At 37.5% G+C, this 25,518-nt stretch overlaps 4 protein-coding genes across 4 annotated transcripts; 1 reads left to right on the top strand and 3 right to left on the bottom strand.

The window, feature by feature from the left end:
- Window positions 1-271: 271 nt before the first annotated feature.
- lin9 (lin-9 DREAM MuvB core complex component) lies at window positions 272-9,115 on the top strand. Its single transcript, XM_084431669.1, has 15 exons — window positions 272-343; window positions 1,519-1,551; window positions 1,668-1,759; window positions 1,880-1,984; window positions 2,090-2,220; window positions 4,087-4,212; window positions 4,354-4,511; window positions 4,786-4,919; window positions 5,031-5,156; window positions 7,063-7,164; window positions 7,251-7,331; window positions 7,424-7,549; window positions 7,680-7,862; window positions 8,131-8,228; window positions 8,331-9,115. Exons 1-15 carry the CDS (start codon window positions 313-315, stop codon window positions 8,434-8,436), a joined length of 1,632 nt encoding a protein of 543 aa, XP_084287795.1. The 5' UTR covers window positions 272-312; the 3' UTR covers window positions 8,437-9,115.
- A 228-nt stretch (window positions 9,116-9,343) lies between these two features.
- Window positions 9,344-11,065, bottom strand: mixl1 (Mix paired-like homeobox; the record flags this gene model as incomplete). Its single annotated transcript, XM_084431670.1, has 3 exons — window positions 9,344-10,130; window positions 10,658-10,866; window positions 10,966-11,065. 3 exons carry the CDS (start codon window positions 11,063-11,065, stop codon window positions 9,465-9,467), a joined length of 975 nt encoding a protein of 324 aa, XP_084287796.1. The 3' UTR covers window positions 9,344-9,464.
- A 5,845-nt stretch (window positions 11,066-16,910) lies between these two features.
- Window positions 16,911-22,389, bottom strand: zpax1 (zona pellucida protein AX 1). The gene is made up of 21 exons (XM_084432438.1): window positions 22,275-22,389; window positions 22,098-22,192; window positions 21,904-21,999; window positions 21,692-21,816; window positions 21,480-21,620; window positions 21,285-21,392; window positions 21,046-21,210; window positions 20,830-20,926; window positions 20,400-20,617; window positions 20,177-20,330; window positions 19,736-19,944; window positions 19,549-19,666; window positions 19,264-19,463; window positions 19,078-19,192; window positions 18,813-18,982; window positions 18,630-18,742; window positions 18,414-18,544; window positions 17,910-18,099; window positions 17,303-17,441; window positions 17,130-17,232; window positions 16,911-17,029 (listed from the first exon to the last, which is right to left on the bottom strand). The coding sequence occupies exons 1-21, from the start codon at window positions 22,298-22,300 to the stop codon at window positions 16,953-16,955; spliced, it is 2,790 nt and encodes a 929-aa protein (XP_084288564.1). The 5' UTR covers window positions 22,301-22,389; the 3' UTR covers window positions 16,911-16,952.
- Window positions 22,390-22,847: 458 nt separating this feature from the next.
- ttc32 (tetratricopeptide repeat domain 32) lies at window positions 22,848-25,165 on the bottom strand. The gene is made up of 3 exons (XM_084433203.1): window positions 24,542-25,165; window positions 24,177-24,343; window positions 22,848-23,974 (listed from the first exon to the last, which is right to left on the bottom strand). Exons 1-3 carry the CDS (start codon window positions 24,655-24,657, stop codon window positions 23,847-23,849), a joined length of 411 nt encoding a protein of 136 aa, XP_084289329.1. The 5' UTR covers window positions 24,658-25,165; the 3' UTR covers window positions 22,848-23,846.
- Window positions 25,166-25,518: the final 353 nt, after the last annotated feature.

The raw sequence follows: 25,518 nt of genomic DNA, 5'->3' as shown, positions 1-25,518 counted from the left end.
AGGCCTCAATCCCCTGGTTGACAACCGCTGAACTATGAAAAAGTGTCCTAATGCCTAGCTAGTCATATGATGGGGATACAGAAGATGAACCTTTTTAAACATGTTTTATAAGGATTATATGAAAAGAAGAAACTGCATAAAAATTCCTAATGCATCTTAAGATTCTCATTTTTCTATACAATGCAGCTGAAATAAGAAATGTTTTGATAGTTTTGTGAGCGAATACTGTCGAGTGTTTGTTTGAACTGCCCTCTCTGTCCCACAATGCATCGCGGCACTCGGCCTTTGAAAAACCGGCGCGGCTAATTCAAGATGGCGGAGCTCGAGCAGCTGTTAGACGAGAGTGAGTAAAATAACAAACTCCTCACTAAACCTTCATAACTCTCCTGCCGAGCATGTGTCCAATTTAAAAGCGCTTTATAACTCATTTTACTCGCCATACATTTCAAGTGTTTTTCAATGTTATGAGTGGTGTTAAAATAGACGCAAAGTTATTAGCGCTGAGGCTAACGAGCTAACAGTTAGCTTTCAGAGGCTACTACTATAAATAAATATCATACCTGAAGAGATTTTTGCCTTAAAATCCTGTTATAATCATTTATTTACAATCAGCACAAACCGTACGGCTGGTAGTAGTAGCGTGGTGTTTACAATACGGACAGGGTTGAACTTTACAGACATTTATAGGGTCGTAACTCGATGACAGCTGCTGGGTTTTGTTGTTCTTGTCAGTGTCAGTCTGTTTGTGTATTAAAACACTCTCCATATGATAAACAGACACCTTCCATATGTTCACAGCACTCTTCCTATGTTCAAATACGTTTTTTGTATGATGCAGTACTGGTTTTGGGATTTTTTTCTGGTTCATCAAAGTAGTTCTCAGTGGGTTGTTTTGTTCCACTATCATATATACATTCTTTGTTGTATTGCGTTAGGGTGGATCATGATGTAATTCCTCAGCTTTGCTCTTCAAGTGTTGTTATTGCCGTTAATTTATCATTATTACTGTTAATATTTGCAATATGAAGTGATTGCATATTGAGCTATAGCAGTGATCTAAAATGACACATTGTTATTTAGTTAGTTCTATAAGCAGCTTATTGATACAAAGAGATTGTTTGTGGTTTCTGGTTGGTGATCTAAAATAATTAGCCTATTCATTTATTTTTTATCAACCAGGGTGATCCATCCAGAAACCACAAGCTGTGTCATTTATCACTGCTCTAGTTCAATAAGCAATCACTGTAGAGAAAGAGTGTAAAAAATGTCTGGAGCATTATTGATACATGATATCTATTTTGTTAAGAAGTTGAACTTCTATTTTTCCAACTTTTTTGTTGAAATAGCTTTGAGGTGCAAGATAAATAAAAACATAATTGAAATATGATCTAGGACTTTATTCTGAGTGTGTTGCATGGTTTATTTGTAAGACTCATTTCAAACTCTTAATCATATGTTGCTTTTGAAAACTTTATGTGTAGAAATCGATCAAACTCCTTTGTGCTCTTTTACCCTCAGGCTCTTCAGCTAAAGCTCTTGTAAGTTTAAGAGGTAGGTCAATCTTTTGTTTCTGGCACAAATACATTGCAATGCGCATTGTCACAAAATGCTTTTTTTTTTCTTTACATCCCAGTCATTTTTGGCACTTTTGTTTTGTTCTTCTACAGAAGGAAGTTTGTCTAATACTCTAAATGAGAAGAACAATTTACCAAAATCTCAGACCACCAGGGGACGGAGCAGTTATGTTTCTGTGGAAACGGTAAGTTGTCATCAATGCTTCATACTCTTTTCTGTATTTCCAGGATTGCTTGCAATGGTAGCAGTTTTGCATCTTAGCATTTATTGCTCCCCAATGTCTCACGTCTGCTTTGTCCTTCAGCCAACAAGAAGCTCAAAGAGGAGTCGACTGTCGTGTGAGGATGAGGAGCGGCCTCTCGCCTCCAGATCTCCCAGGAGGAGCCAGAGGGTCACCGCTGTGCCTCAGGTGAGAGAGACGTCCAGGATGTGTTTTTAGTAAGAAGGATAGATGGATCTTTTGACATGAAGTTTGGTGAAATTGCATTTTCATTTTGAATGTTTGCCTTTGCAGAAACTTACAAATGTCACAACACCAGACAAAAGGGTTTCACAGAAAATTGGTCTGAGACTAAGAAACTTGCTCAAACTGCCCAAAGCACACAAATGGTGCATCTATGAATGGTTCTATTCAAATATTGACAGGTATGTTTTGCCGACTTTATATTTCCAGTCACTGTGTGCGGTTCTTGTTCTGTTAAAGGGTAGAGTAGGCAATTTTGGGGAATTCTGGTTGTAACATTCTTATCACATTCTGATAGCAATCAATAATAGAAGTGGTCTAAATATAAAATAATGTAGATATTTCATCTGTGGATGTCTCAGGACCTACTAATGTTCATCCAATCATTGCATTCGGTCAGTGATGTTCCACTATGAGTTGTTTCCTCAGACTCTGATTTATGCGTTTCTATGTCAACAACACTATCAATGCCGAAATAAATCTGCTGCAGTCTAGGGCTGGCGCGGTGAAGGATTTTCCCTTGCTGTAATTTTGAGTGGCTCAATAGCGCGATATGTGGTTTTACCGCATTTATTCATTTATTTTGATTTATTTATATTTACTTGTTGCTATATAAATAAGTGTCACGATGTGGTCAGCATGCACAAAAACGAGTATATTTTCAGTAACCAATAAACCGAAACTAAACAGCGTCTCTGCGCATTGAAAGCCTGTCACTCAGCGCGCAGTTGTTACGGCAACGGACTGTCTTTGAGTGGGTCATTAAACCATTCATTCAACAACACGTTCAAAAACGCTGATTGATTCATTAAAAGATTAATTATTTTCAACTTTGAGCTCCACTTTTCAAGGCTCAGCTGACCAGCAATGCGTCGCATGGGTAACGCTGAAGCTTCATAGAGACAAATGGCATTGATTCAATACGTGACTCACTGAGTTTTGTTTCCCGCGACCGCGAGTTCCTCGCGCTGTGGATGCTGACCAGCGCTGTCGCTGATGCCATTCATGGTAAATACCCTTTATTTTAAACGTTAAAAGGATGACAGGACAAATATTTAACTTTCCTTGGACACGGCAACCTTTTCACGTATATGACTTGACCTCAAAGACAGACGCAGGTAATCGCACGCGCTCAGTCGATCTCTCTCATTCACTGTCTGTTTAGGCTTAAGTGCAAATCCATGAAGCCCCTGTACAAATCACCATGATAAAACCATGATCACCACGTCTTATTATCATTATTAACTTATTTAACATTCAATACACATGCACAAAGTTCAAAACAAGAAGGGTATAGCCTTATGAAAAAAGAAAACACGCGAATATCGCGGTTGCTGCGGTTACTTGAATTCCTCTGCGGTTGGCTTGTCAGTAGCGTGGTACTGCAATATTGCGGTTTTCGCAACAGCCCTACTGCAGTCAGGTGGTACGAATAAGAGCTCTATAAGTTGTTTACATTCATTATTATTGTAATGCTATGTGCTTTGAGACATGAGGTAATTTAACAGCATCTCTTATGACGCTTTGCTGAATCTGTTTTGGCTTGTGCGCCACCTGTGCGTTCATGTGTTTTGAAGGAGGCGTGGATTTGGAGATGCTCTGAAGGAAGGGTGGGATCTAATGCTTTCAAAGCTAGCTTGCTATTGCTAGCCGCTCCGAAATTGCCTACCCTACCTTTAATATTCACATTCTTAAATTTGTAATCATTTCGATTATTGGAAAGTAAGAGTAGTGTCTCTCTTCCATGAATAAGACATGTCATGACATCGCATTTCCTTTATAAATAGATATTAATAGTAATAGACTAAATAGATTTGCTTTAATAGTCTGCTTGGTTGATTAACAGAACAGTCAAAAATAATTTTTATTTTAAGCAAATTCTAGATAAATATTGTTTAAACTTTAAAGTAAACAATATTACATAGATGGGATTTGCTAACATTTGCTAACTGTTTTAGGTCTATATCAGCAATAAATTTGAATATTGATTTACCACTAATATTTTAAATGATTGTCTTTCCAAATGTCATCTTTTTCATGTTCTTTAGGCCTTTATTTGAAGGAGACAATGACTTCTGCCTGTGTTTGAAGGAGTCTTTTCCCAATCTAAAGACCAGAAAATTGACAAGAGTTGAATGGGGAACAATCAGAAGACTTATGGGCAAACCTCGAAGGTTAACTGACTCCTCATTTTTTTTTAACCTTATACAGTAATCACAATAAATACGCATAATGTACATTACTCATGATTTACAGATTAAAGCTGCATTAGAATGCAAATATCTATGCTTGGACTAATATATTATGTTTTTCAGATGTTCCTCAGCATTCTTCGCTGAAGAGCGAATGGCTCTGAAACAGAAGAGGCAGAAGATGCGTCTCCTGCAGCAGAGGAAAATCACAGATATGTCTTTATGCAAAGACTTGCCAGATGAGATTCCTTTGCCCTTGGTCATCGGCACTAAAGTTACAGGTAAGGATCTGATTATACATGTTTGATATCTGCCATTATCTGACGCTATCAGCAAAAGAACATTTCAAAATAGACTTTTTCTTAAGATTGTGAGTTTAGAAAGAGTGAACCTGATCAGGTGATGTTTTCTAAGTTTTGCACTCTAGAACATAATTTCTTTGCTTATTGTATATGCAAATTAATGTCTTCTAGACCAAAAGAAAAAATGTACAAAATGAAATGGTTTGAATAAAGAACTTTTTTCCCTCCTTTTTCTTTTTTCTTTAAACACTAGCTCGTCTTAGGGGTGTCCATGATGGCCTGTTTACTGGTCAGATTGATGCAGTGGATACCAGTGCAGCAACATATCGAGTGACTTTTGACAGAAATGGGCTCGGCACACACACTGTTCCTGACTATGAAGTGCTTGTAAGAAAAAAACTGTTTAGTCATAAAATGGCTATTATCATCCAATCTCTTCATTAATAACCTTGTCATTTGATTTTAAATGGCTAACACTCTCCAATGCTTTCTCCCCAGAGTAATGAACCTCATGAGACGATGCCCATATCTGCTTTTGCTCAGAAACAGCGGCCACCTCGTTTCCAAAACTTTCTGACCCCACCCCGTGGAGCCTATCCAGGCTCAACCCAGTCCATCTTAATGGTAAAATGAAACTTTCAAAGATGTGTTCCTTGAATTAGTGGTGGTTAACTGGTGTGTCATTACCCAAAGGTCTTTGCAGGTCTGTTCTGCTAGGGTTGCATGGCTGCCGGGATAAAACAATGTTAAATGCTAGAGCTGTGCTATTAATCCTAATTGATTTTTGATTTTGATTTTGGCTTCCAACAATTATGAAAACAAGATAATCAAGGTAAAACGATTAGTGTGCCACTTTCCGTCTAGCGCACCTTCCTTTCCTTTACAGCGGTGCACTTTCGTTTCTCCCTTAAATCCAAATTAGCCGGATAAGTTGTAAAATTCAGTCTAATGTTGCTAAGCTGTGTGACATTTTTGATATTAAACTGTTTCAACCGCATTAAGCTGCAAAAGAGACCCTGTTTCCCAGTCGGCTTTCTGTGTATGTGCGCTCTGAGCCGAATGCGGATAAGCAAATGGTGGCTAAGCGCATACTCTCAAAAATGTCAAAATGCCTTTTTGGAGAGTATTTAAGTGAACACAGTGGGTTATGTTAATGCCTGCAGCAGTCTGTCATTAATGATAATCAAACAACAAATGACAAAGGAAAATCACTCTCTCCTCTTGACTGAATAACTTAAGTAGATTTAATAAGGTTATTTTACATTTGATTATATTTTTTTGTTGTTGTAGGCTATTACTTAGCGTGACCAGATTTCTCAGATTGGAATAAGGGATGGACAGGCACCCTCCTCCCCACCCCACACATAAAAGTATCTATGACAGTAACATTATATATATATAGCCTCAGATTTGGTGCGAGCAGAAGAAAATGTTCTTGTTAAATGTAAATTTGTGTGTGTACATCTTCGCATCCTACTTGATCTCTTCCACACTCTCCATCACTGAAACACTGATGCCGGATCCGCCTTCACTAATTACTAGTTATTCGATATTCAAATTGAATTGTGATTTGATAGTAATTTTGTTCTCCAAAATATACTATGATGTGATTGGTTAACCTTTGATTAGGCTGTCCTTGCGTGACAGACTACTACTTGCTCTATCGCTGAGCAATAAAGAAAATTTAGGAAAGATGAAATGCGTGACAAAGCATGATTTGGCCAGAGATGAAGTAAGGACACTAAAAATAAAGCTGATTTACGGCACTGTCCCGGTAAAAGCGGCAAGTCTGGTCACACTACTATTGCTTATCTGAATACCACTGTTAGTACATCTTCCTGAAAAAACAAAAACACTGTTCATTTAATTTGCATTTTTGTTCTGTTGTATTTATTTGTCTGTTTTGTTTGTCATTCGTTTCTTTGTTCTTATTGTATTGCTGATTATTTACTTTCTTCTGTAATTGTTTTGAGAACCTTTTTCTTGCGTTAGTTTACCATGTATTAGTTTTTGTCAATAATAAGTGTCGATAATTGTGATATTTGGCTAATTGTTTAAATTACTCATATCGTGAAATAAGACTTTGATCATATCATGCACCAATAATTATGTTAAATAATCATGATATCAATATTGACCAAAAATAATTGTGATTATAATTTTTTCCCATAATCAAGCAGCCCTACTAAATGCCAATAATTAAATGATACAATATGCAGTTTGTTCTGACCTTAAGGTGTCAATGAGTCATTTAGAAACCAAACACTCAATCTTTAAAGTCAGTTCAGATTGTTGGGCCATTTTATACATTTAAGGGTATGTGTGAAAAAAAAATCATACTTTTTTATTTTATTTTTTTATTACAAACAATTTTGGTATAATGCAGGGTACCCACTTGATATTCAATGTAAAATCTGTGTCCTTAACCAAAACCAGTTGAGAACCACTGACACAAATAGCACACGTTTAATAATTATTCCACCAACATTTTTAGAAAAAATAATTGTAGTTCTCTTTGCTCTCTTCTCAGGATAATGACCCTCTATTCAGTCAGTCCCCCTGGAAAAGTAAACTGACAGGAACTGATGGAGAGACATTGGGTGGATTTCCTGTCAAGTTTCTTGTGCAAGTGGTGAGAATTGCAGTCACTAATGTTATCTATTTACTTGGCTTTCATTTTACACAGAATTTTGTCATTTTGTTTTATTTTCCTGCTAGACACGCCTGTCCAAAATCCTCATGATTAAAAAGGAACATATAAAGCATTTGAAGGAGATGAACACAGAAGCTGAGAAACTAGTAAGGCTGTCAGTAAATGACAAGAGCTAATATGGATTTGTTAATTTGTAATGGTTGTACGGCAAGTAACTTTTTCCATTCTGCCACTGCAGAAGTCCTATTCCATGCCGATTGGGTTGGACTTGCAGAAGAGATATGCCACAACAGTGCTGGACCTGGAACAACTCAACAAAGACCTCAACAAAGTCCTCCATGAAGTACAGCAGTTTTGCTTTGAGGTATGTGTTTTTTTTTCCCCTCTCACTACATTTGCTCTCCAGATGTTCAGTTCTGGTTTTCTCTGTAATATTTTGGACATAAAACATGCATTCAAATTGCGTTCGCTCTTCTATAATCTTCTCTGCTCAGCTGGCCCCAGATCAGGGCATGCAGCCTGCAGATCAGCCCAGTGAGCTGCGACGGCGCTGTGAAGAAGAGTCACAGGACGTTGTGCGTCTGAGTAACGCGTTGCCTGATGGAGAACAGCGTGTCCAGAGCCCCGGCCTCACTCAGCTCGTCTCTCGTCTCACGGCACTCCTCCTGCAGATCAGGGTACCAGACTATAGTGTTTACTGTTGCATGTCGTTTACAACAACATAGAACATTTTTACATTTTCTGAAGAAAAAAAGATTAGTGCCCATCCTTATCACCAAACATGCATTTACATAGAGCGCAGACCAAGAACTTGGGAGTCAGGATTGCCATGATCCAGCTTAATTAGTACTAGCTTAACCAAGTTGTTTGTCCTCTCTATCAAGCACTTTTACAAACTACATGTACATTGGATCCTGATCATATTTTTCTCGTTATTTAATGCAGTGTTTGGCCGAAGGGGGAGACTTGAACTCGTTTGAATTCAAATCACTCACAGACTCTCTTAATGACATAAAGAGTTCAATAGATGACTCCAACCTCAGGTAATTCTCATTTTGCTTTGTTTTTCCCATTTCCCAGAACTCCAAACATTCATGTGCTTTGCTTTTAAAACACTGTCATCTACAATAATCTGTCTTCTACAGTTGTTTTCAGGATAATGTGGAGATCCATGTAGCACACATACAAAGCGGTCTGAGCCAGCTGGGTAACCTCCATGCTTTCTCTGCCAACAACACCAACAGAACGTGACTGAAATAAACTTGCACGCCTCCCGGGAATCCGATCGCAAATGCGGATAGCAACTCGCCTCCTCAGATCATCACTTTGTTCTTTTGTGTTCGTTCTGTTTGACGTTATGGAAGGTCAGAATGTTTGTTCATTAACTGTACCTGCAAAAGTAGTGTTCAAATTCCATGCCCGAAGGCACCAGAGTGTCTTGGATGATGTTCGACTAGCTAGTAAAAAAAAAAATGGAGTGTGAAGTTTTTTTTGTAGATGTAAATGTTTGCCACAATTTCAGATGTTACTCACACTCAATTTGATATTTATGTTTCCCCTTATTTTTATTATTATTGCTGGTTTACAACTAGGGTGTATGCCGAGCAACACTACTTGCTGGTGCAGTTTGTTTGATACTGTTTTGCATAATTTTATTTCCTCTCTTTCTTTCTCGAAGTGCTTAACTTTGAGTGTCCTGAGAGAAGAGGTACTGTTCTGTCTGTTTTAAACTGTTCTGTATGTTTTAAATATGTACATTGTAGATAACTGTACAGTTCACTCAAAATATATCAATAAATCGATCATATATAGGGTAATGTGGACATTTTTGACTTGGCAGATTTAGGTATTTTTGCAAAGAAACCATTCTGTTTATACAAGGCCTATAATAGACAGCTGTGTGGAATGAAACAGTTTGTCTTGTCCTTAGAAGAAGAAATAATCACCCAAACACCCCACTGGTGTGTTTTTCAATGCGGTAGTTTTGTGGGGTGTTTTTTTTTTTTTTTTTTTTAAACCTGTAAGTGTATGCATGACACAAAACATTTGTAAATAAATTGATTTCTATTATCTTCATAAAGGCTCAGAGTCAGTATTTTGGTGGTTTATAGAGATTTTTATTATGAGTGTAGAATGTCTCCCTTTTACCCCCATATTGTGTGATAATCACATACATAATATACAATAATATCTGAAATATACAATAAATACATGATTTTCAAACCATAAATGTTCTTCAAAGCTTCAGATAAAGTCTGTGAGTGTAAAAACTTAAAAAGCTAAATGAACCCGTTAAAAATGGCTTCTCTTTCCCAATCTGAGTCAGAATCTGAGAACTCCACAGCTTCGCTCGCTCTGATAGGAGAAAAAGTTCCAAAACTTCCTGGCTGGACCTTGACTGGTATGTTTTGGACAGAACAGGCAATGTGTTTGGGGGATGATGAGGACATCATGAAGTTATTCTGTGATGGGAGAGGAGGAATAACCACCTTCATCTCTGGCCCAATGGTTTTGTTCGGTGGGAAGTTGTCGTACTCCACCAAAAATTGCTTCATTGTAGACTTAGCATGGCTCGCGGCCGTGAACTGTCCATGTCCCTTCGGATACTGCTGTGTGTAATTGCGTGGCACCACAACGCTCAGGTGATCTGTTTTGATTTGGTTCTCCTCGCTTCTGCTGAACATGCATGGAATCGTGGTTGGGTCGTATATGTCACCTTTCAGGGTGCAGATCTTCTCTTCTGAAGAGCTGATCATCTGTTGACTGAAGTTGTCCATCGTGACAAACTTTGGTGTTCTTTGGGTCTCCAGGCTGGTGTGGTTCTGATGTGTCGTAAACTGGTTCATAAGGAGATTGTTGGGCGTCAGTATACTTCCACTGGTCTTGTTGGGAACAGGAATTCCCACCTGGCGCCGTGACTTTGCCCTTCGGTTCTGGAACCACACCTGAATAGAAAATGAACACAGTTTAGGAACCTGATGCCATTCAGTTATCTACAATATAGGCAGTGAACAGAAAACCACAATGGCATACATTCACACACAACTGTAGAGCAAACCGGGGCTTGTTGTCACACTTTTCCTAAAACTTAATTTTTTATAAATGTTGGGGCAAGCTGTTATATATTATAACTGCATAGAAAAGTGTTTTGTTTTACTGTTTAAATTTTGATTAAATATTTCATACAGATCAACTTAAATACATAGCATATTACATGTATGAATGATGGCTTTTTCTTTATTTTTTTCTAACTTTAGACAGAATGTAATATTTAAAACAAATTCTCAGATCTGTCACATCTTCTTGACCCCTCTGAGTTCAAAGTTTGTTGAATAAACTAAAACTTATTCCCTGCCCAATAAAATGTTTAAGCTTTTGTAGACGTTAAACCAAACGTGTGACAACTAGCCCCGGTGTCCATTTAATGTTAAGCGGGTATTTTCCTGAGGAACATTGCAAACAGAAATCTCACCTGGATTCTCGACTCTGGCAACCCGGTCAGTGCCTCAAGTTTCTCTCTTAAATAAATATCAGGGTATTTGGTGTCCAAGTAAACTTTCTCCAGGACGTCAATCTGCTGTTGCGTGAAGTTGGTGCGTTTTCTGCGGTGCGTAAACAGGCTCGCGCTGTCCGCCCTGGAGGCGCCATTGAGGAACTTCATCCTGTCTTGAGCTGCGTAATCTGAGGAGAAACACGAGTGAAACTTATATTAGTTAAGCGTATTGATTACTCAGTCACTCTCAAATGCATTTCAAGAAAGATTCCTGCGTAAACACCCACCTGTCGTGTGCATGTTAGTCCTCCTTTCCAAATCTGCGGTTGGAAACAGCTGGAATTGTTTTAAGTGTCCATTCCCAAGGTTTCCATGCACGACTGCCATTGTGACCTAGACCTACTCGTGTTCAGCATGCAATAATTTGACTATCCTTCGAACTGCATTATATATCCAGTCAGCCAGCCTTCCCTCAGAGTTGATCAAAGTGAAGCTGAGAGGCGGCAGGACGCAGGTGTGAATTTTTGACCTTCGTGGGCCATTTGCATCTGTAAAAGGTTCGTGTGTGGGTTTAATGGGATCTCCACCCGAATACACATGACTTGAAAAAACATGTACGTGTATTGTTGGGTTGAGATGTTTCCATGATCAGCTCCTTAGATCAGTTTGCAGCCTTGCACTTCCTGCAGACTGATCACCTTTTTATACAACATCTTGTAGAAATGCATCAGAACTTATATGGGTCTTCCTTTGGGCCCTGTATATATATATATATATATATTTTTTTTTAGAAAATACTCTTTGTAGACATACATCATAGGAGGATTCTGTCATTTTTAAAATGTAGCCTATCACTAATGTATCCAACAACAACAAAAAATCTGTAATATTTTCACAAAATGATTTTTGAAATACTTTTTAATATCACTTTGTGATATATTTCTTATTAGCAGAGTTTTATATTTTTTAAGAATTTAATTTATATTTTAAGATTAAAAGGCTGGGGTCTGTGACAAAGGTAAAAGAACAAAGTTAAATATGAAAAAAGTGAAAATAAACTTTTAAAAGCTTTAAAGTGGCTGTCATTTAACAAACAGAAATGAGCAACCCCTGTGACAAAAAGCTCCATAGCCAAAGAAACAAAGTATTGTGGTTATATATAATATATTCAGTGAACAGAAAACCTATGATGCATGTCTACATCTATAATATATATATATAGCGTTGATTGTTTTGAATGCCATGGAAAAAGCATGTGTCATATGGATACATTTGGCCTGGATTTTAACCCTCATCTGAGAAGAACCTGTAGAGTTCATGTAAAGACTGTTCATGTAATCTGACAATGATTCAGACAGGTTTTCTTAAAACAGACGACACATGTCCAAACAGTCGCTCCACTGAATACTTGCGAAATGACACTAAACTAAAGAAAACACATTTGCTGTACTTTTGCAATAATGCTAATGTATGCACTCCTTTAATCCTCTTTTGTCTTGTTTTAAATGCCTCCACTAGATGAACATTTTTTAACTTTGATCAGATCCAGGGCCACAATGATTAACTCACCTATTCATAAATATCACCATCTGGAAACATCAAACATAAGGCTGTGTCTTTTGATGCAGCCAACAGCAGCAGCTAATGATCAGCCATTAACACATCGGCTGCCATCTTTGATAGACAAAGCTTTCTCACCTCCAGAATACCTCCATAGACAGAGGGATTAGTGAGGGACAACTTGCCCTTAATGTCACAAATTTGTTGGCATCATTTGTCTAGACATTTGTCTAGAGTTTTTCCTTCTCTCTAACTTTATTTTTTTTTTAAATGTAAAAAAAAAAAAAAAAAAGTTTTCTGTTTAATAAATGATGCCCCGGTTTCACAGACAAGGCTTAAGCTAGTCTTAGACTAAAATTCATGTTTGAGCTGTTTTAACTGAAAGCAACTTGCACTGATATATCTTAAAATATTATGTCAGTGTCATTGTTTTGTCTCAAGATTCACACCAGTAGGCTATGTTTTTTTCTTAGGCACGTTTATAGAAGCTGCTTAAATGGTGCATTGGTAAAAGAAGCTGCATTGGTGGTGGTGGTGGTTGAGGAGATTAATTGTAATTAATTATATTCATTAATATTATTATTATTATTATTAAATGTCCTATTGAACTAAGGCCTAATCCTGGCTTAATCTAAACCCTGTCTGTGAAACCAGGCCTATATCCTTCAAAGATAACACATTTTTGTATTCATTTAATCGAAGTATGTCTATTTTTTTTTTTTATTCAGACAATGTAATAATGCAAACTTACAAATAATTATTGCTGTTTATTTCGCCTCCATGAGATAAATGTAGTTCTTATGTCACATTTATACAATCCCTGAGACAATGCAAGTGCAACCATACTTATAAAGTTTTCACCAAAACCTCTGAAATCTTTGGATATTAATGTGTGTGAATGATTCAAAACGCAAGTGGATTAAAGTACAATATGTTGCATTCAATTTATATTATACTATATTATAACCCTAACCAATGCACAACGGTATAAAAATGTAGCAGGTTGATAAATGCACAATCAACATAAAATGGCAGCAAAAAAAAAAAAAAAAGCATCACGAAAGTATACGACTGAAATTTCATGAAGGATCCGTCCTGAGAATTTGCTGTTCTGTGAGGCTTGTACAATATTTCCTAACCCTCCCAAAGTCTAACGCTTGTTTACACTCTAAAATTTCACTTGAGGAACATATTTACAATATGAATCTCCCAACAAAATCACACAACATGCTCACTTTCTATACGGGCACCAGTTTGGGATCAAGTGTTTTGTCTCTAATATATCTTTCTCAATATTCAATAAATTTGTATAACCAGTGGCTGCCCAAAATCACTTTTAAAGGGGAAAGCAGAAAATAGATAATAAATATCAATACACGAGCAAGCAGTGCTTACAGACAGATGTTATCAGAGGTGTGTCTGAAAGGGAGGCTCCATGTGCTGAAGTGTTTTATTCAGCTCTGACTAATGACTTCCTTTTGTTTTCACTCTGCTTCCTAAGCTTTTATTCCTCCATTCACCCCACAGTCAAGCTTTTCTCTTCTAATCTGCATTGTTACTTTGCAATAAAGATACATGAGACGATCAACAAACATGCGTCAAATTTGAGAAGGAATTGCATTTGTTGAGCATTTGAAACTGAATGGCCAATAAGGCAGCATCACAACTTTTGCTCCCATTTCTGCTATTTGTAATATCAGAACATGTTTCAAAACTGATTTGAAATGGTAAGCAAGATCATTTTATACAATAAACAAAGATATATATGCAGCACCCAGGAGTGGAAGGTACATTAGGCGGAATAGGAAGTAGAAGTGTCACTGTCATAAGTCTGGCACCCAGACCACACTTCAGCAAAGATAAGTGCAGAAGTGTGAAGGTCTCCACTCCCAACACACATACAAAATAAGGTGTTCTACCTTTTAAACAAACATTTAAAACCTCTTCAAAGTCCCAGTTTTAACCTTATTTTAAGTGATTCCCGTTTGCAAGAAGCATAACAGGAAGTAGGCTACACAAAATTAGAAAAAGCTGTGATTTATATTAGTGTAAAAAAAAGAATCATTGATTGTTGTAGGGAAAAAAAAAGTGGTGTTTTGAACTGCAGCAAAAAAAACCTTTTCACATATCGCCACTAAGGTTATGTTCAGACCATGAGAAATCAGATTTTTTTTTTTTAACTTTTCAGGCAGACTCTCCGCAATATTAATTGCAAGTGATCAAATAAGATTTGTTTGCCTAGACATAACCAACCTATCTGCATGGGTTGCTTTAGTAACGACGTAGGTGTACCCACGTTTGTGACAAGACTTTTGAAATGTATGCAGGAAAAATGAGGTGCATCATCTCGCTTTCCAAATAAACGCCCCGTCGGGTACCAGTGCAGAACTCCTTGAAGAAATCTTTGGACAAGCCATTTGAACAGCACTGCATTTCCATCACCAGTTTTGATGTTATCATTGTGTGTCGCGTTAAGAGACTTTCTGCTTCGGAATAGATGCAATTTGACAAAAAAAGACAGATTTAAAATCTGATTTGAGCAGCCAGAGCGTCCAGACTGAAACACATCTGTAAAAATCTGATTGGAATCGCATTTCAAACCACCTCCATATTTGGTTTGAATCAGATTAAAAAAAATCAGATTTCATGTTTTTTTTTGCTGTCCAGACTTTCAAAAACATCTGTATATGCAAAAAGATGAGACACAGGAGTTATCAAATGCATGATCACTGCCTGGCAGGTTGATGTATGCATGTATGGATATTTGTATGTGGATGGATAGATATACTGTATGCATGCATGTATGGATATATGTATGCATGTATGTATGGAAATAATGATTATCTTACCAACCACATACTTCAAAGTCATCTGTCATGCTTGCTCACCCAGGCTACATTTATAAAAAAAAAAAAAACAACAGTAAAAGAGTAATATTGTTTTTGAGAAGATGAAGACTCTCCCACTTATTGATCAATGTTAAATATCACCAATTGGAGTTTTGTTTTATAATTGTGTACGGACCATGAATATGTCAGGAAATTGTATTATTGGCTATAATATATATATTTCTTACTGTTATTATATATAATATATATTCTTTATTATTAGTATTATTGTCTTAACCTTTATGTAATGTATGGTTAATTATTTTGGCAGAAAGGGTTATAAAGGGGGGAAAAGCTATAACTTAAAATCTATGAAACTTTGTTAATGCTTTGAAAAAAAAAAAAAAAAGTGAAATCTTTTGTGAAAAATTACATTGTAAAATATTTTTGCATGCTACAAAAAAACAAAAAAACACTTTATAAAAGCGTCTAACATAAACATCTCCAGTCCTCAGAATTTCAGCACATAGCTTGATGGTTTTCACACTGTGTCAGTGCTTTCATCACTACGCCTGCCAAAATCACCACTGCTTTTCCAAGCAATCTAGTTTGACTGCCACTATTCCACATGCCAACTACTAACAGTCCATAAACAACTGAGCTCTTCATCTCAAATTTGACCCATTTTTAAGAACTGGGCTGTCTTTTTGAAACACTTTATAGAAACTCAAAGATCAGAGCTGTGCCATGAGCTCAAGAGCACCAACCTAAAGTGGACTAAAGAGTTGCAAATTGTTATTGCACTGAAATATAATAAAATGACATGTTAACTTGTCAAAACACATCAAAAAGCCAATCTTAAAGGAGAACTCCGGTCAATTTTAACATTGAGCTCATTTTTTTGTACATTTGGAGTGCTGTCAGTACAGAGAACAACGACAAAAATCGGTGTTGCCTACACAGAGTTATTCTATTTTTAAAATTTGCACCCTGTTGACTTCAATGGGGCAAGTACTAAACCTGCTTTTAGCCTCTTAACATCCTTGATGTGTCATTACAAGTGCACAGGTCATGTGAGTGATTCCTTCAGAGTGAACACGAGTGAATCTGACTGCAGTAGATGTGAAAGATATGTATAAAAATGATGTTATTTAAGCCAGCGCAAATACCTGTGTTTACATCCTGTTTTTCGGTTGAAGTCCAAAGTAGTCGATTGCCGAGTTCACGCGCGTGATCATAGGTACTAAACCTATGCGTGTGAACTTGGCAATCGACTACTTTGGACTAAAACAGGATGTAAACAGGTATTTGCGCTGGCTTAAATAACATCATTTTTATACATATCTTTCACATCTACTGCAGTCAGATTCACTCGTGTTCACTCTGAAGGAATCACTCACATTTTCTGTGCACTTGTGACACATCAAGGATGTTAAGAGGCTAAAAGCAGGTTTAGTACTTGCCCCATTGAAGTCAACAGGGTGCAAATTTTAAAAATAGAATAACTCCATGTAGGCAACACCGATTTTTGTCGTTGTTCTGTATTGACAGCACTCCAAATGTACCAAAAAAAAATGAGCTCAATGTTAAAATTGACTGGAGTTCTCCTTTAAGACGACTAGTTTTTTTTTGGGGGGGGGGGGCTTTTATTACTTAAAGTACTTTGTATTTAAATATTTAGACCCTTTGTTTTTGCACATAATTTGAGCAACTGCAACCACACAACTCAGTTTAGGCTTATTGGACCTTTACATAGTAGCTTCTCCTTTACTGTAGCTCATGAAGAGCATTCATACACTTGGTTTATCTACTGCTGAAATTGACAAACTTGCAGGACACAAAGATTAGGCTTTTTGAAGACTTTATTAAGATTGCAAATCAATGGACTAAGAGGCAGCGAACAGAATTTTGCCTGTTGACAGCTGTGCTTTCTGGATCTGGTCATTAGTAGTGCCTCTTCGTACTGGTCACATGGGAAGAAATAAGTTAATTCAGACAGGTTTCACAAACCAACACAATTTAGCATACTGGATTGAATTTTTAAAAAGTCAGTAAAAGCATACCTTTCTTGCCGGTTCTTAAAGGAATGGGAGATGGACACAGTCTCTTACAGATTCCATCAATCTGATTGGCATCACAGAGCACAGCATCACAGTGTACATAAATCTGGGGAGAGAAGTAGTCTCAGTAATATAGCCTAGTGCACAACCACTTCTCAGATAAGATATATAAATACCTGATCTTTTAGCATGACGCCATCCTGCACAAAAGTAAACATCTTGATTTCAAAGTGTTTTATGTGAGATGGGTATGGAACCCCATCAGGAGTCAGAGGGTGGAAAATGGTCTCGTAATTGTCATCCAGATTCACACAGCTGTCAAGATGAAAGAAATTGAATGCAAAAAGCTGATTTTAACATCTGTTTCCAAGGCCCTGTTCCACAGCAAGTCACTTGCTCAAAAGCATTTGTCAAGTGCATAAATGTAGGCTTTTTTTATGCACCTTGCATTGAGTTTAAAAGTATACATTAAATTGCCATGTCAATTTGAGATGTTTTCATGTTGAGTGGGCAGCAGTAACCGCAAGTGTACAGAATTGGTTTGAACACTTCATGGTATAAATGTTAATTTGTGATGGAACAATGGGGAGATGACCTCTGGCAGAGTTTTTGGATAAAACTTAATGGTTTATAACCTGCCAAACACAGGATTTTTATAGACTTTAGAATAAAAAGTTTGGTTAATGAGGACAGCTATTACCAAAATTGTTTTGGTAGTTCTGATCTGTAACATTTAATATGGAACACTTAGCAAAGGGTCAGTTAGATAAAAATATATTTTACCCATCTACAATCAAGTCCCATCTTTGAGTAGAACTCCGGTCTTCTTTCAGAGTAGCCCAACAATTCTCCAAGACTAGTTCTATCTGAGGATCAGTGGACTGAAGCAACTCCACCTCAAAGAAAAGAGGACTTCTTAAGTACTGTACAACTGGGTAATCCACCTCTGCATAGAATTTATTATAAGATCCATCTGGGTGGAGAGGGAGAAAAAAGCAAAATGATCCATGAAGAGCACATCTGAAGTTTACCTTCCATTTTTCAATTGTCCAAGACACCCTTATACACCTGAAATTAACCCTGGTTTTGGACGATTTGATCAAGAAATGGTCAGCATTAAATACAAGCAGAAGTGGCGGCTTCAATGTGTGATTGAACCACAATTTAAGTAGAATGGAGTGTGGGCAGGACTGGGACGTTCAGTAACTGTATAACAGTGCAAACCTTCAAACTTCACTGAGTATATCTGGGACTTTGATAGTGTTAAGTTAAAGTATTCTAGCATACCCAAAGCAAGTCTCAGCACAACATGCAGCTCCCCAAAACCAGTCTCTGGCAAAGGTTCATTTTCCCGTGGCTTTGTGAAAAACGCGATCGTCTGGTTATCATTTATCGTGTAAAAGCAGGACACGGTCACTCTAACAATGAGAAAAGCACACTTTAAAATTTCAAAGACATCAATTAGCAGGCATGATATACACAAACTGTTATAGTCCATCTCACCGATACTCTGGATCAGGAGGTAGAGTGGCTACTCCAGTTTTACCCTGCTGGTAAACTGGTGGCCCGTTACCCAAGATGATTTCATTCTGATACATCATGACACCATCATAAAACTGAGGGAGAGACAGGAGCATAAGAGGGTGAGCATTTATTACTATGACAAATAAAGTTTCAACTCCATACCTTTCTAGTGGTTCCACAACTGTTTGCGTCATAAGAGAAGTAGGCAAAGCGGTCGTTGCTGAATTTGGGTCTGCATGATTGATCTCTCAGGGTAAGTTGACTGGGGACAAGCTGGGGTACAGATTCTACCTTTACTGCAAGGGCTGACATGGAGCCATTGCTAAAACACTCTGGGAAAAGGTCATGCCAAAACAATTATTCTCTAGGCAAAATTCAACAAAGTGTAAAAGTTGATAACTTGTAAGAACACTGTAAAAGAACATACCAGTCATGGTCATGGGAAAATTGCAAGCCAGGGAAAAATCACTAAGGGTCCATTTGTTGACGGGCTCCCAAAGCAACACATCAAGCCGTGCCCTCAAGGATGATGGGTACATCAGCTGCAATGTAAAGCGAGACACTTAAAGACACAGCAAAGTATACAACAGAAGGTAACAAACGGAAGTCGTACCTCAAAAGCAACGTCAAGTGCTAGGAAAGGCACCACCAAGCTCATGTGACTAACGTTCTCCTTTACGTCATACTCTGCTTTCAGGTCTGGTGTCAGGTCACGCTTTCCCAGCATAATATTAAAGTTTTTACCCATATTTCCATATGAAATCATTATGTAGAACTTGTCCTCATCACAGGATCCACTCAAAGTTGGGAGAGCTGGATGGGGAACAACTCATTAGCAACAAAAACAAATCCCTTCAGTATTTGTGAGATGTCCTTGAATACCCAAGTTGTTACTTACTGATATCTTGAAGGGTTACATCAGCCGTTGCAATGTAGGAGAATGGAATGGATTCAGGGAAGATCATAAAACCGAAGACAAGGCGAAGACTATAAACCGTAAGAAGCAGACTAGTTTGCTGCAATAAAACAAATGCAGATCAGAAAAAGCCATAACAAACAGCCCCACTGAATTATTAGACACTCACAGTTTTAACAACGAAAGAATCAGAGAAGGGGACTTGAAGTCTAAACGCCTTGGAGCCATTTTGAAAGCGCTGTTCCTGTATGTTGAAACCCCTCACATTGGCCTCTGCCAAAGTAAGGACTCCAGCGGAAGAGGTGAGGTTTACCAACGCGACATCGTAAAGGAAAGGACCCAAGAGCACATCAAACATCCTGGTGCCTACATCAGTGACTACAAGGAAATGAAAGTCAAGCAGCAAGCCATTAAAAACAAATTATAATAAAAACCACATTGACTTCTGCTACACTAACACAAAATGCAGCTAGAGTATGTAGTGATGGTGCAAGTAAGGACTACATGTTCAACAGGAAAACAAAGTGAACCTTGTCTGGAGTTCATTTATTTTTATATATAAAAAATATATTACACTAGCTTGGAATGTCAAAGAACCCACAACACTCACAGTCAACAAATTGGGGTGGTCTAGGCATGAAAGGAGTCTTGATGGGGAAGAGGACTCTGTATTTAGTGGAATCCACACCTCCCTCACTCCACAGTAACTCCAGCATTGGCTCGATGTAGTATCTTATGTTGTACTGGTTATCTACAGCATGACTCTATAACAAGATAGAACCATTAGCTTAAGCTCAAGACAAAGTGGTCAAATTCAAGAAAGAAAAACCAACCTTGTAGTAGCCATCTGGTCCACCAATTGGTATTTTCATCACAATATAATTGCCTTCTATTGTCAAGATATATCCTTTAGAGGCCATTTGCACCGAGTCTATTTCACTTCCATCAATTCCCATGATCATCCCAAGGATAGTGGCCTCACCAGAAGTCATTAGTGGATTAACTCGGGGGAAGTTCCAGGTGATCATTTCATCCGTAAAAGAAAGGCCACCTGTAAGTAAAGCAATAGATCGGGGTTCCTTCATCCTGGTCTTGAAGAGCCACTTACTTGAAGGATTTGGTTACAACACACCTAACTAAATTTTCAAGTGAACTTAGATGCATTTAATTGGAACTTAACACATCGGGAAAGAAAGAGGCGTTACAGGACAAGGAACAAAGGACTGTGCAAATATTGGTTCAAATGTGTTAAGTCACACATACCAACTGGACATGCAGCAACAGTATCCAACATGGTTACAGACCATTGTCTCTTGAAGTAGGTAGTCACCTTTATTATCTTCATTGGCACTCCATTCACCTGTAGAGCATGTACAACAGCTCAAACATTTGCTCTTAGCAAATAAATAAAAGTAGTAGCCATCTGGTCTATATTTAAATAAAAATACAGTAAATGTGAGTAAAAGAGTTTCTACTCACATTTTCTTCATAGGTCTCAGGCATGTCAAAGCCACTTCGTAGCACCAATCGAGATTTGGTTGTTGTTACTCCATATCCTGCCTTCAGGGCATCTTCCAACAACATGGCTTTTTGTTTTGGCGTAAAAAACACCATCCGCCAAATGTGGGATCTTGAAGTAATAGCCTAGAAGGTGAAGAGTGCACATGACCAAGCTGCATGTGCAAAGACGACACAAAACAAGAACTGAATCTCCATACCTCAGAAACCGAATCAAGCCACTGGTAATCACCCTTTGCTTGCCTGTCAGCCATCTTAGGTTGCCTACGCATGGCTGTAATTTCTCCTGGCAATCGTTTAACGGAAACCTATGAGGAAAGTACCTTGTTCAGATATCTAAAGACCACTAGCGCAAGATGTTTTTGTGGCATAGCTTAAGCAAGACAAGGATTTACCTCCATATAATTCCGATCGCAAAGAACTTCACGGGGGGCCCATTTGTCATGGGTACAGGTCTTCGCCACCTGAATGACGTCTTGTTCCGCTTTGACACCATGCACCCGGACACGCATGTTAATATCAAACAGGTGATCATCCTGAAATGGAGAAAGAAGTGAAAGACAGCAGAATACAACAATTGTTTTTAAGGCCAAAGAGAACCAATTACCTCATTCGCTGCATAACAGTTGAAGAGAGACGCAAAGACTCTGTAGTTACCCCAGGGATCAGAATTTACACTAAAGCCACATTTAGAAGCCAGGCTTGGAGTTAAAGGTTCAATTTGGGAGCCATCTGAAAAGGAAAAAAAGTGCAAAGTTAAAACATGATATAGATTACAATAATCTTGCTTGGCAATATAACTAATTACAGGCAACTTACTGACGACATCAAATTCAACCAGATTTCCAAAAGCTAGAGATTTATCAACAGTTAGTCGCATATAACTTCCCATACAATCGGTTTTCAATCCTGTTCCTGAAAAATATGTAATTTAAGAGAAACAGAGGGAAAGTGGACATTAGTGGCAATTGTAACCAACACACCTAAACTATACACACACATACAAAACATACTTTGGTTGAAATTCTGTGCTGGAATCACACTTTTCTGTGGTGATACAACATTGAAGTTTTGTGCCAAAACCACAACCCCCAACAGCCATAAAGTACTGAAAGAGAATAAAACATTAACAAACAACTGGATTAAAAAAAAACAACAACAATACATTTTTAACACAGATTATAACTTACCAAAAGCCAGGAATCCATGGCATCATTGCTCACAACAGTTTTCTGTTATCAAGTGGACTAGATGTATAACAACCACCAAAATGTAAAGCTTTCAAGCTCAAGCACTGAAAGCAATACTTGTGAAACCTTTTGAAAGGAAATGTATAAAGAAACCAATATAGTGCACAGGTGATGCTCATCATCATCATCATCTAAAGAACAGCTGTCATGAGTTAACTATTATGCTGCAGTAGAGGGAGCAATCCCTCTCTCACCATTACTGAATGAAAGCTGAGCCCAGCCAATGATCGTTGCAATAAAACATTAGTTTTCTAGAAACAGTACAGGCTTCTGAGAAGGTTAAATAAATGTACATTTTAGTTGCTTTAGTAACTGCTTGTAACAGCAGTGACGAGCAGTTTTTCCTTTGTGGTATTTAATATAATTTGAGAATACAACCCATACTGAAATATAATATTATATAAGTATACCTAAATAGTACAAAATCCAAAATAAAGTTTTGGAGTTCAATATGCACCAGTCATAGTGGTATCTTTTAACAAGATACCAAAAAGCATAAATACGGGCAAAATGCACATTTTAAAGACCGTGTTTATTTAAAAAATATATATATATACATAATTATTGCACCACTTGTGATTGACAGGGTTCTGCAGTTTGGAAAAGGTTCCAGGTCTGGATAAGTATGGAAAAAAGAAAACTGAGTATGGAAAAAAATATTTGTTTTCGAGACTATTGCTCCTATTCAGTTCCCTAAAATATATAAGAATTCCCTAAGAATAAAAAAATAATAAAAATGCATCATACAAGCAAGGTATTCTTGGTAACATTTTAGTGATTGTTTGATTGTCAAACACAACTGAATGAATTCAAGGTTCACATTTTCATTACACAAAACTGCGAGTCCCTTGACCTTCACTAAACAAATGTGCGTGTGCCACTCAAACTAGCAACATATAAAGGAGCAAAGAATAATCTAAATCAGACTGTACTTTGATGTTTGGTGATTGTGCAACGTCAAACCACATTTACAGTATCAAACTGATGTGTCAGAGGTGAATATACGCAAGTAATAAAGCGTTTTAGGTTTCTTTTTATCATGTAAAAACATTATCACTTCAAGAAAACCAGTGGGAAAAAAACAGAGAAAACAAAAACATTTAAAGGTGACTTCTACCAAATATAATGTTGTATGGTCTGGAAATTTCAGTCTGGAAAAGTATGGAATTTTTAAATGGAAAACATGTAGGAACCCTGGACTGAGAAATCAACAGCTATTCAAAATACTCGGAAATGCACACTGTCATGCATTTTATTCAGAACAGTATTCACTCACATCTTGAGCAGTGACCAACAGGACTGGACAAAGTTTGAAGGACTGCTAGCAGGATTTGTAATTTCCCGCAAAAAAAATCAGTATACATACAGACACATAACATTTCTGAATGTTACTTAAACTCATGACTGCACAATCACTTTCTATTGGATTGTCCATGACAATATAACATTTTGTTCAACAGTTCAAACAACTTGGTTCAGAAGAGAAATGTAAAATTTAATGACAAGTTCTCATCAGTAGCCTCTCTTCCACTTTTCTTCACTGTCCAGGAGTGTCTGACTCAAACTTTCTTTAGCATCTTTAAAACCAGGATTCAGCTCCAGGGCTCTCCGAAAGTCACTCTCCGCCTCCTTGAAAAAGCCTTGGGAAGAAAAACACACTGAAATCATACAGCACCCCTTAGTGGAACACAAATGATTTACAGAAATAATGCTCTGGAAAAAACAAAGTTTAACTGGTTGGATGTCTGAGCTAGTTTAAACTAGTCTGGCTGCTGCCCCATTAAGCATTATATATGAGGAAAATACTTAATCTACAGGCTTATGGTTAAATTTTGTACCTACCTAATCTATAACGTATCAATCCTCTGTTATATAGTGGCACTTCAAACTGGCTGTTGATCTGTATGGCTGAAGTATAGTCATCCATGGCTTCATAGAAATCCACCCTGAGATACTTCACCTGCCCTCGATTATTATAGGCGATGGCCAAATCAAGAGCATTACAGTCTCTAGAATATATAAAACATGTGATTTTTAGTGAAAACAAATTATGTTAATTTATTAACCAACTCAATGACAAGCTAATCATAGTATTTTATGTCTGTAGCCTACTTGACAGTTTACATAAGTTAGACAGTGGTGCTAATGTTTACACTGGCAGTTTCCTTCTAACTAATTTATTCACATTAAATTATAGTCATTAATACCTAGATTTGGTGCAGGACTCGATGAATTGTGTGTATATTTCCTCTGCTCGTTTAAAATTCTTACTGTTGAAGTCATCGTGTGCTTTTTGTAGGATTTTGAGCTCGCTGTCCTCCATGAGACGCGATGTGGCGACAGTCAACTCATGAATATTAATTATTGCGTACTAAAGTTGTTTTACTTTTTATTTTTTTTATGGCATAGACATATAGGCTACATAGGCTAGATGCCTTATTAGTGGCGGTCCGCCATATTGAAACGGTCAAAGCCGGCCCGTGAACGCAACACTCGAGAGCAAGTTGACATCGTCTGCAACCGTCCGTAGTTATACGAATACCATATCTATATCGGCAAAAGACTTAAACAGATGATTTTGCTAAACTAACACAATACAAGACGCAGGCATTAGCTAACACAACATTAAAAATGTACTATAGTAAAAGTAAAAACACTACAAAGTCCTAAAGTATAAAAAAAAGTAATATTGAGTTAATACATATTAAAAACACAAGCCAAACACATTCTCACATGTGAAAGGTTATCCCATTTCTTCGGGAATATAAATAATGGCGATTTCAAAACCAGAAGCTGTGCAATGTTATGGCATCATTGACTCTTACTGTGAGTAACGAAACGCTTACCGTTCCAAGATGGCGGCATGATGATGACGCTCCGCCGACGTGTCTTGAGCGGAATGTGAAATCTACGTTTACTGGTATACATATCTGTGTTTCCTGAAACGTACAGTTCCTGAACGTAATTAATATTCATGAGAGTTAGATCGTTTGATGTTTCTGTGCGTTAGCGAAATGCGAGCGTCCCCTTCTGAGCTGGAGTAATGATTAGCGCTGTGCTTTTCACCATCTTAAAACTGTCTTTGACCACCAATATAAAGTGTGAACTTTCAAAGTGCCACATTGAGGTCTGATGTTGTTGGCATCTGGTAATTTTACTTCGAAGAAATGCATAGCAAAATATT

Source organism: Rutilus rutilus (genome assembly GCF_951802725.1).
Source record: "Rutilus rutilus genome assembly, chromosome: 15".
In the NCBI taxonomy this organism is placed as follows: Eukaryota; Metazoa; Chordata; class Actinopteri; order Cypriniformes; family Leuciscidae; genus Rutilus; species Rutilus rutilus.
Note: the sequence above shows the minus strand (reverse complement) of the source record. Positions and strands in the feature narration are given on the sequence as shown.

Excerpts from the sequence above, each read along its gene's own strand:
- ttc32 (XM_084433203.1), bottom strand. The coding sequence starts at position 24,657 with ATGGAGGACAGCGAGCTCAAAATCCTACAAAAAGCACACGATGACTTC. Across the intron at positions 24,344-24,541 it reads GAGTCCTGCACCAAATCTAG|AGACTGTAATGCTCTTGATT; the intron begins GTATTAATGACT and ends TATATATTCTAG. Across the intron at positions 23,975-24,176 it reads ATTGATACGTTATAGATTAG|GCTTTTTCAAGGAGGCGGAG; the intron begins GTAGGTACAAAA and ends TTTCTTCCCAAG.
- lin9 (XM_084431669.1), top strand. The coding sequence starts at position 313 with ATGGCGGAGCTCGAGCAGCTGTTAGACGAGA. Across the intron at positions 5,157-7,062 it reads CAACCCAGTCCATCTTAATG|GATAATGACCCTCTATTCAG; the intron begins GTAAAATGAAAC and ends CTCTCTTCTCAG. Across the intron at positions 7,550-7,679 it reads TACAGCAGTTTTGCTTTGAG|CTGGCCCCAGATCAGGGCAT; the intron begins GTATGTGTTTTT and ends TTCTCTGCTCAG.
- zpax1 (XM_084432438.1), bottom strand. The coding sequence starts at position 22,300 with ATGATGCCATGGATTCCTGGCTTTTG. Across the intron at positions 20,927-21,045 it reads CTGAGACCTATGAAGAAAAT|GTGAATGGAGTGCCAATGAA; the intron begins GTGAGTAGAAAC and ends CATGCTCTACAG. Across the intron at positions 17,233-17,302 it reads GCGTCATGCTAAAAGATCAG|ATTTATGTACACTGTGATGC; the intron begins GTATTTATATAT and ends TTCTCTCCCCAG.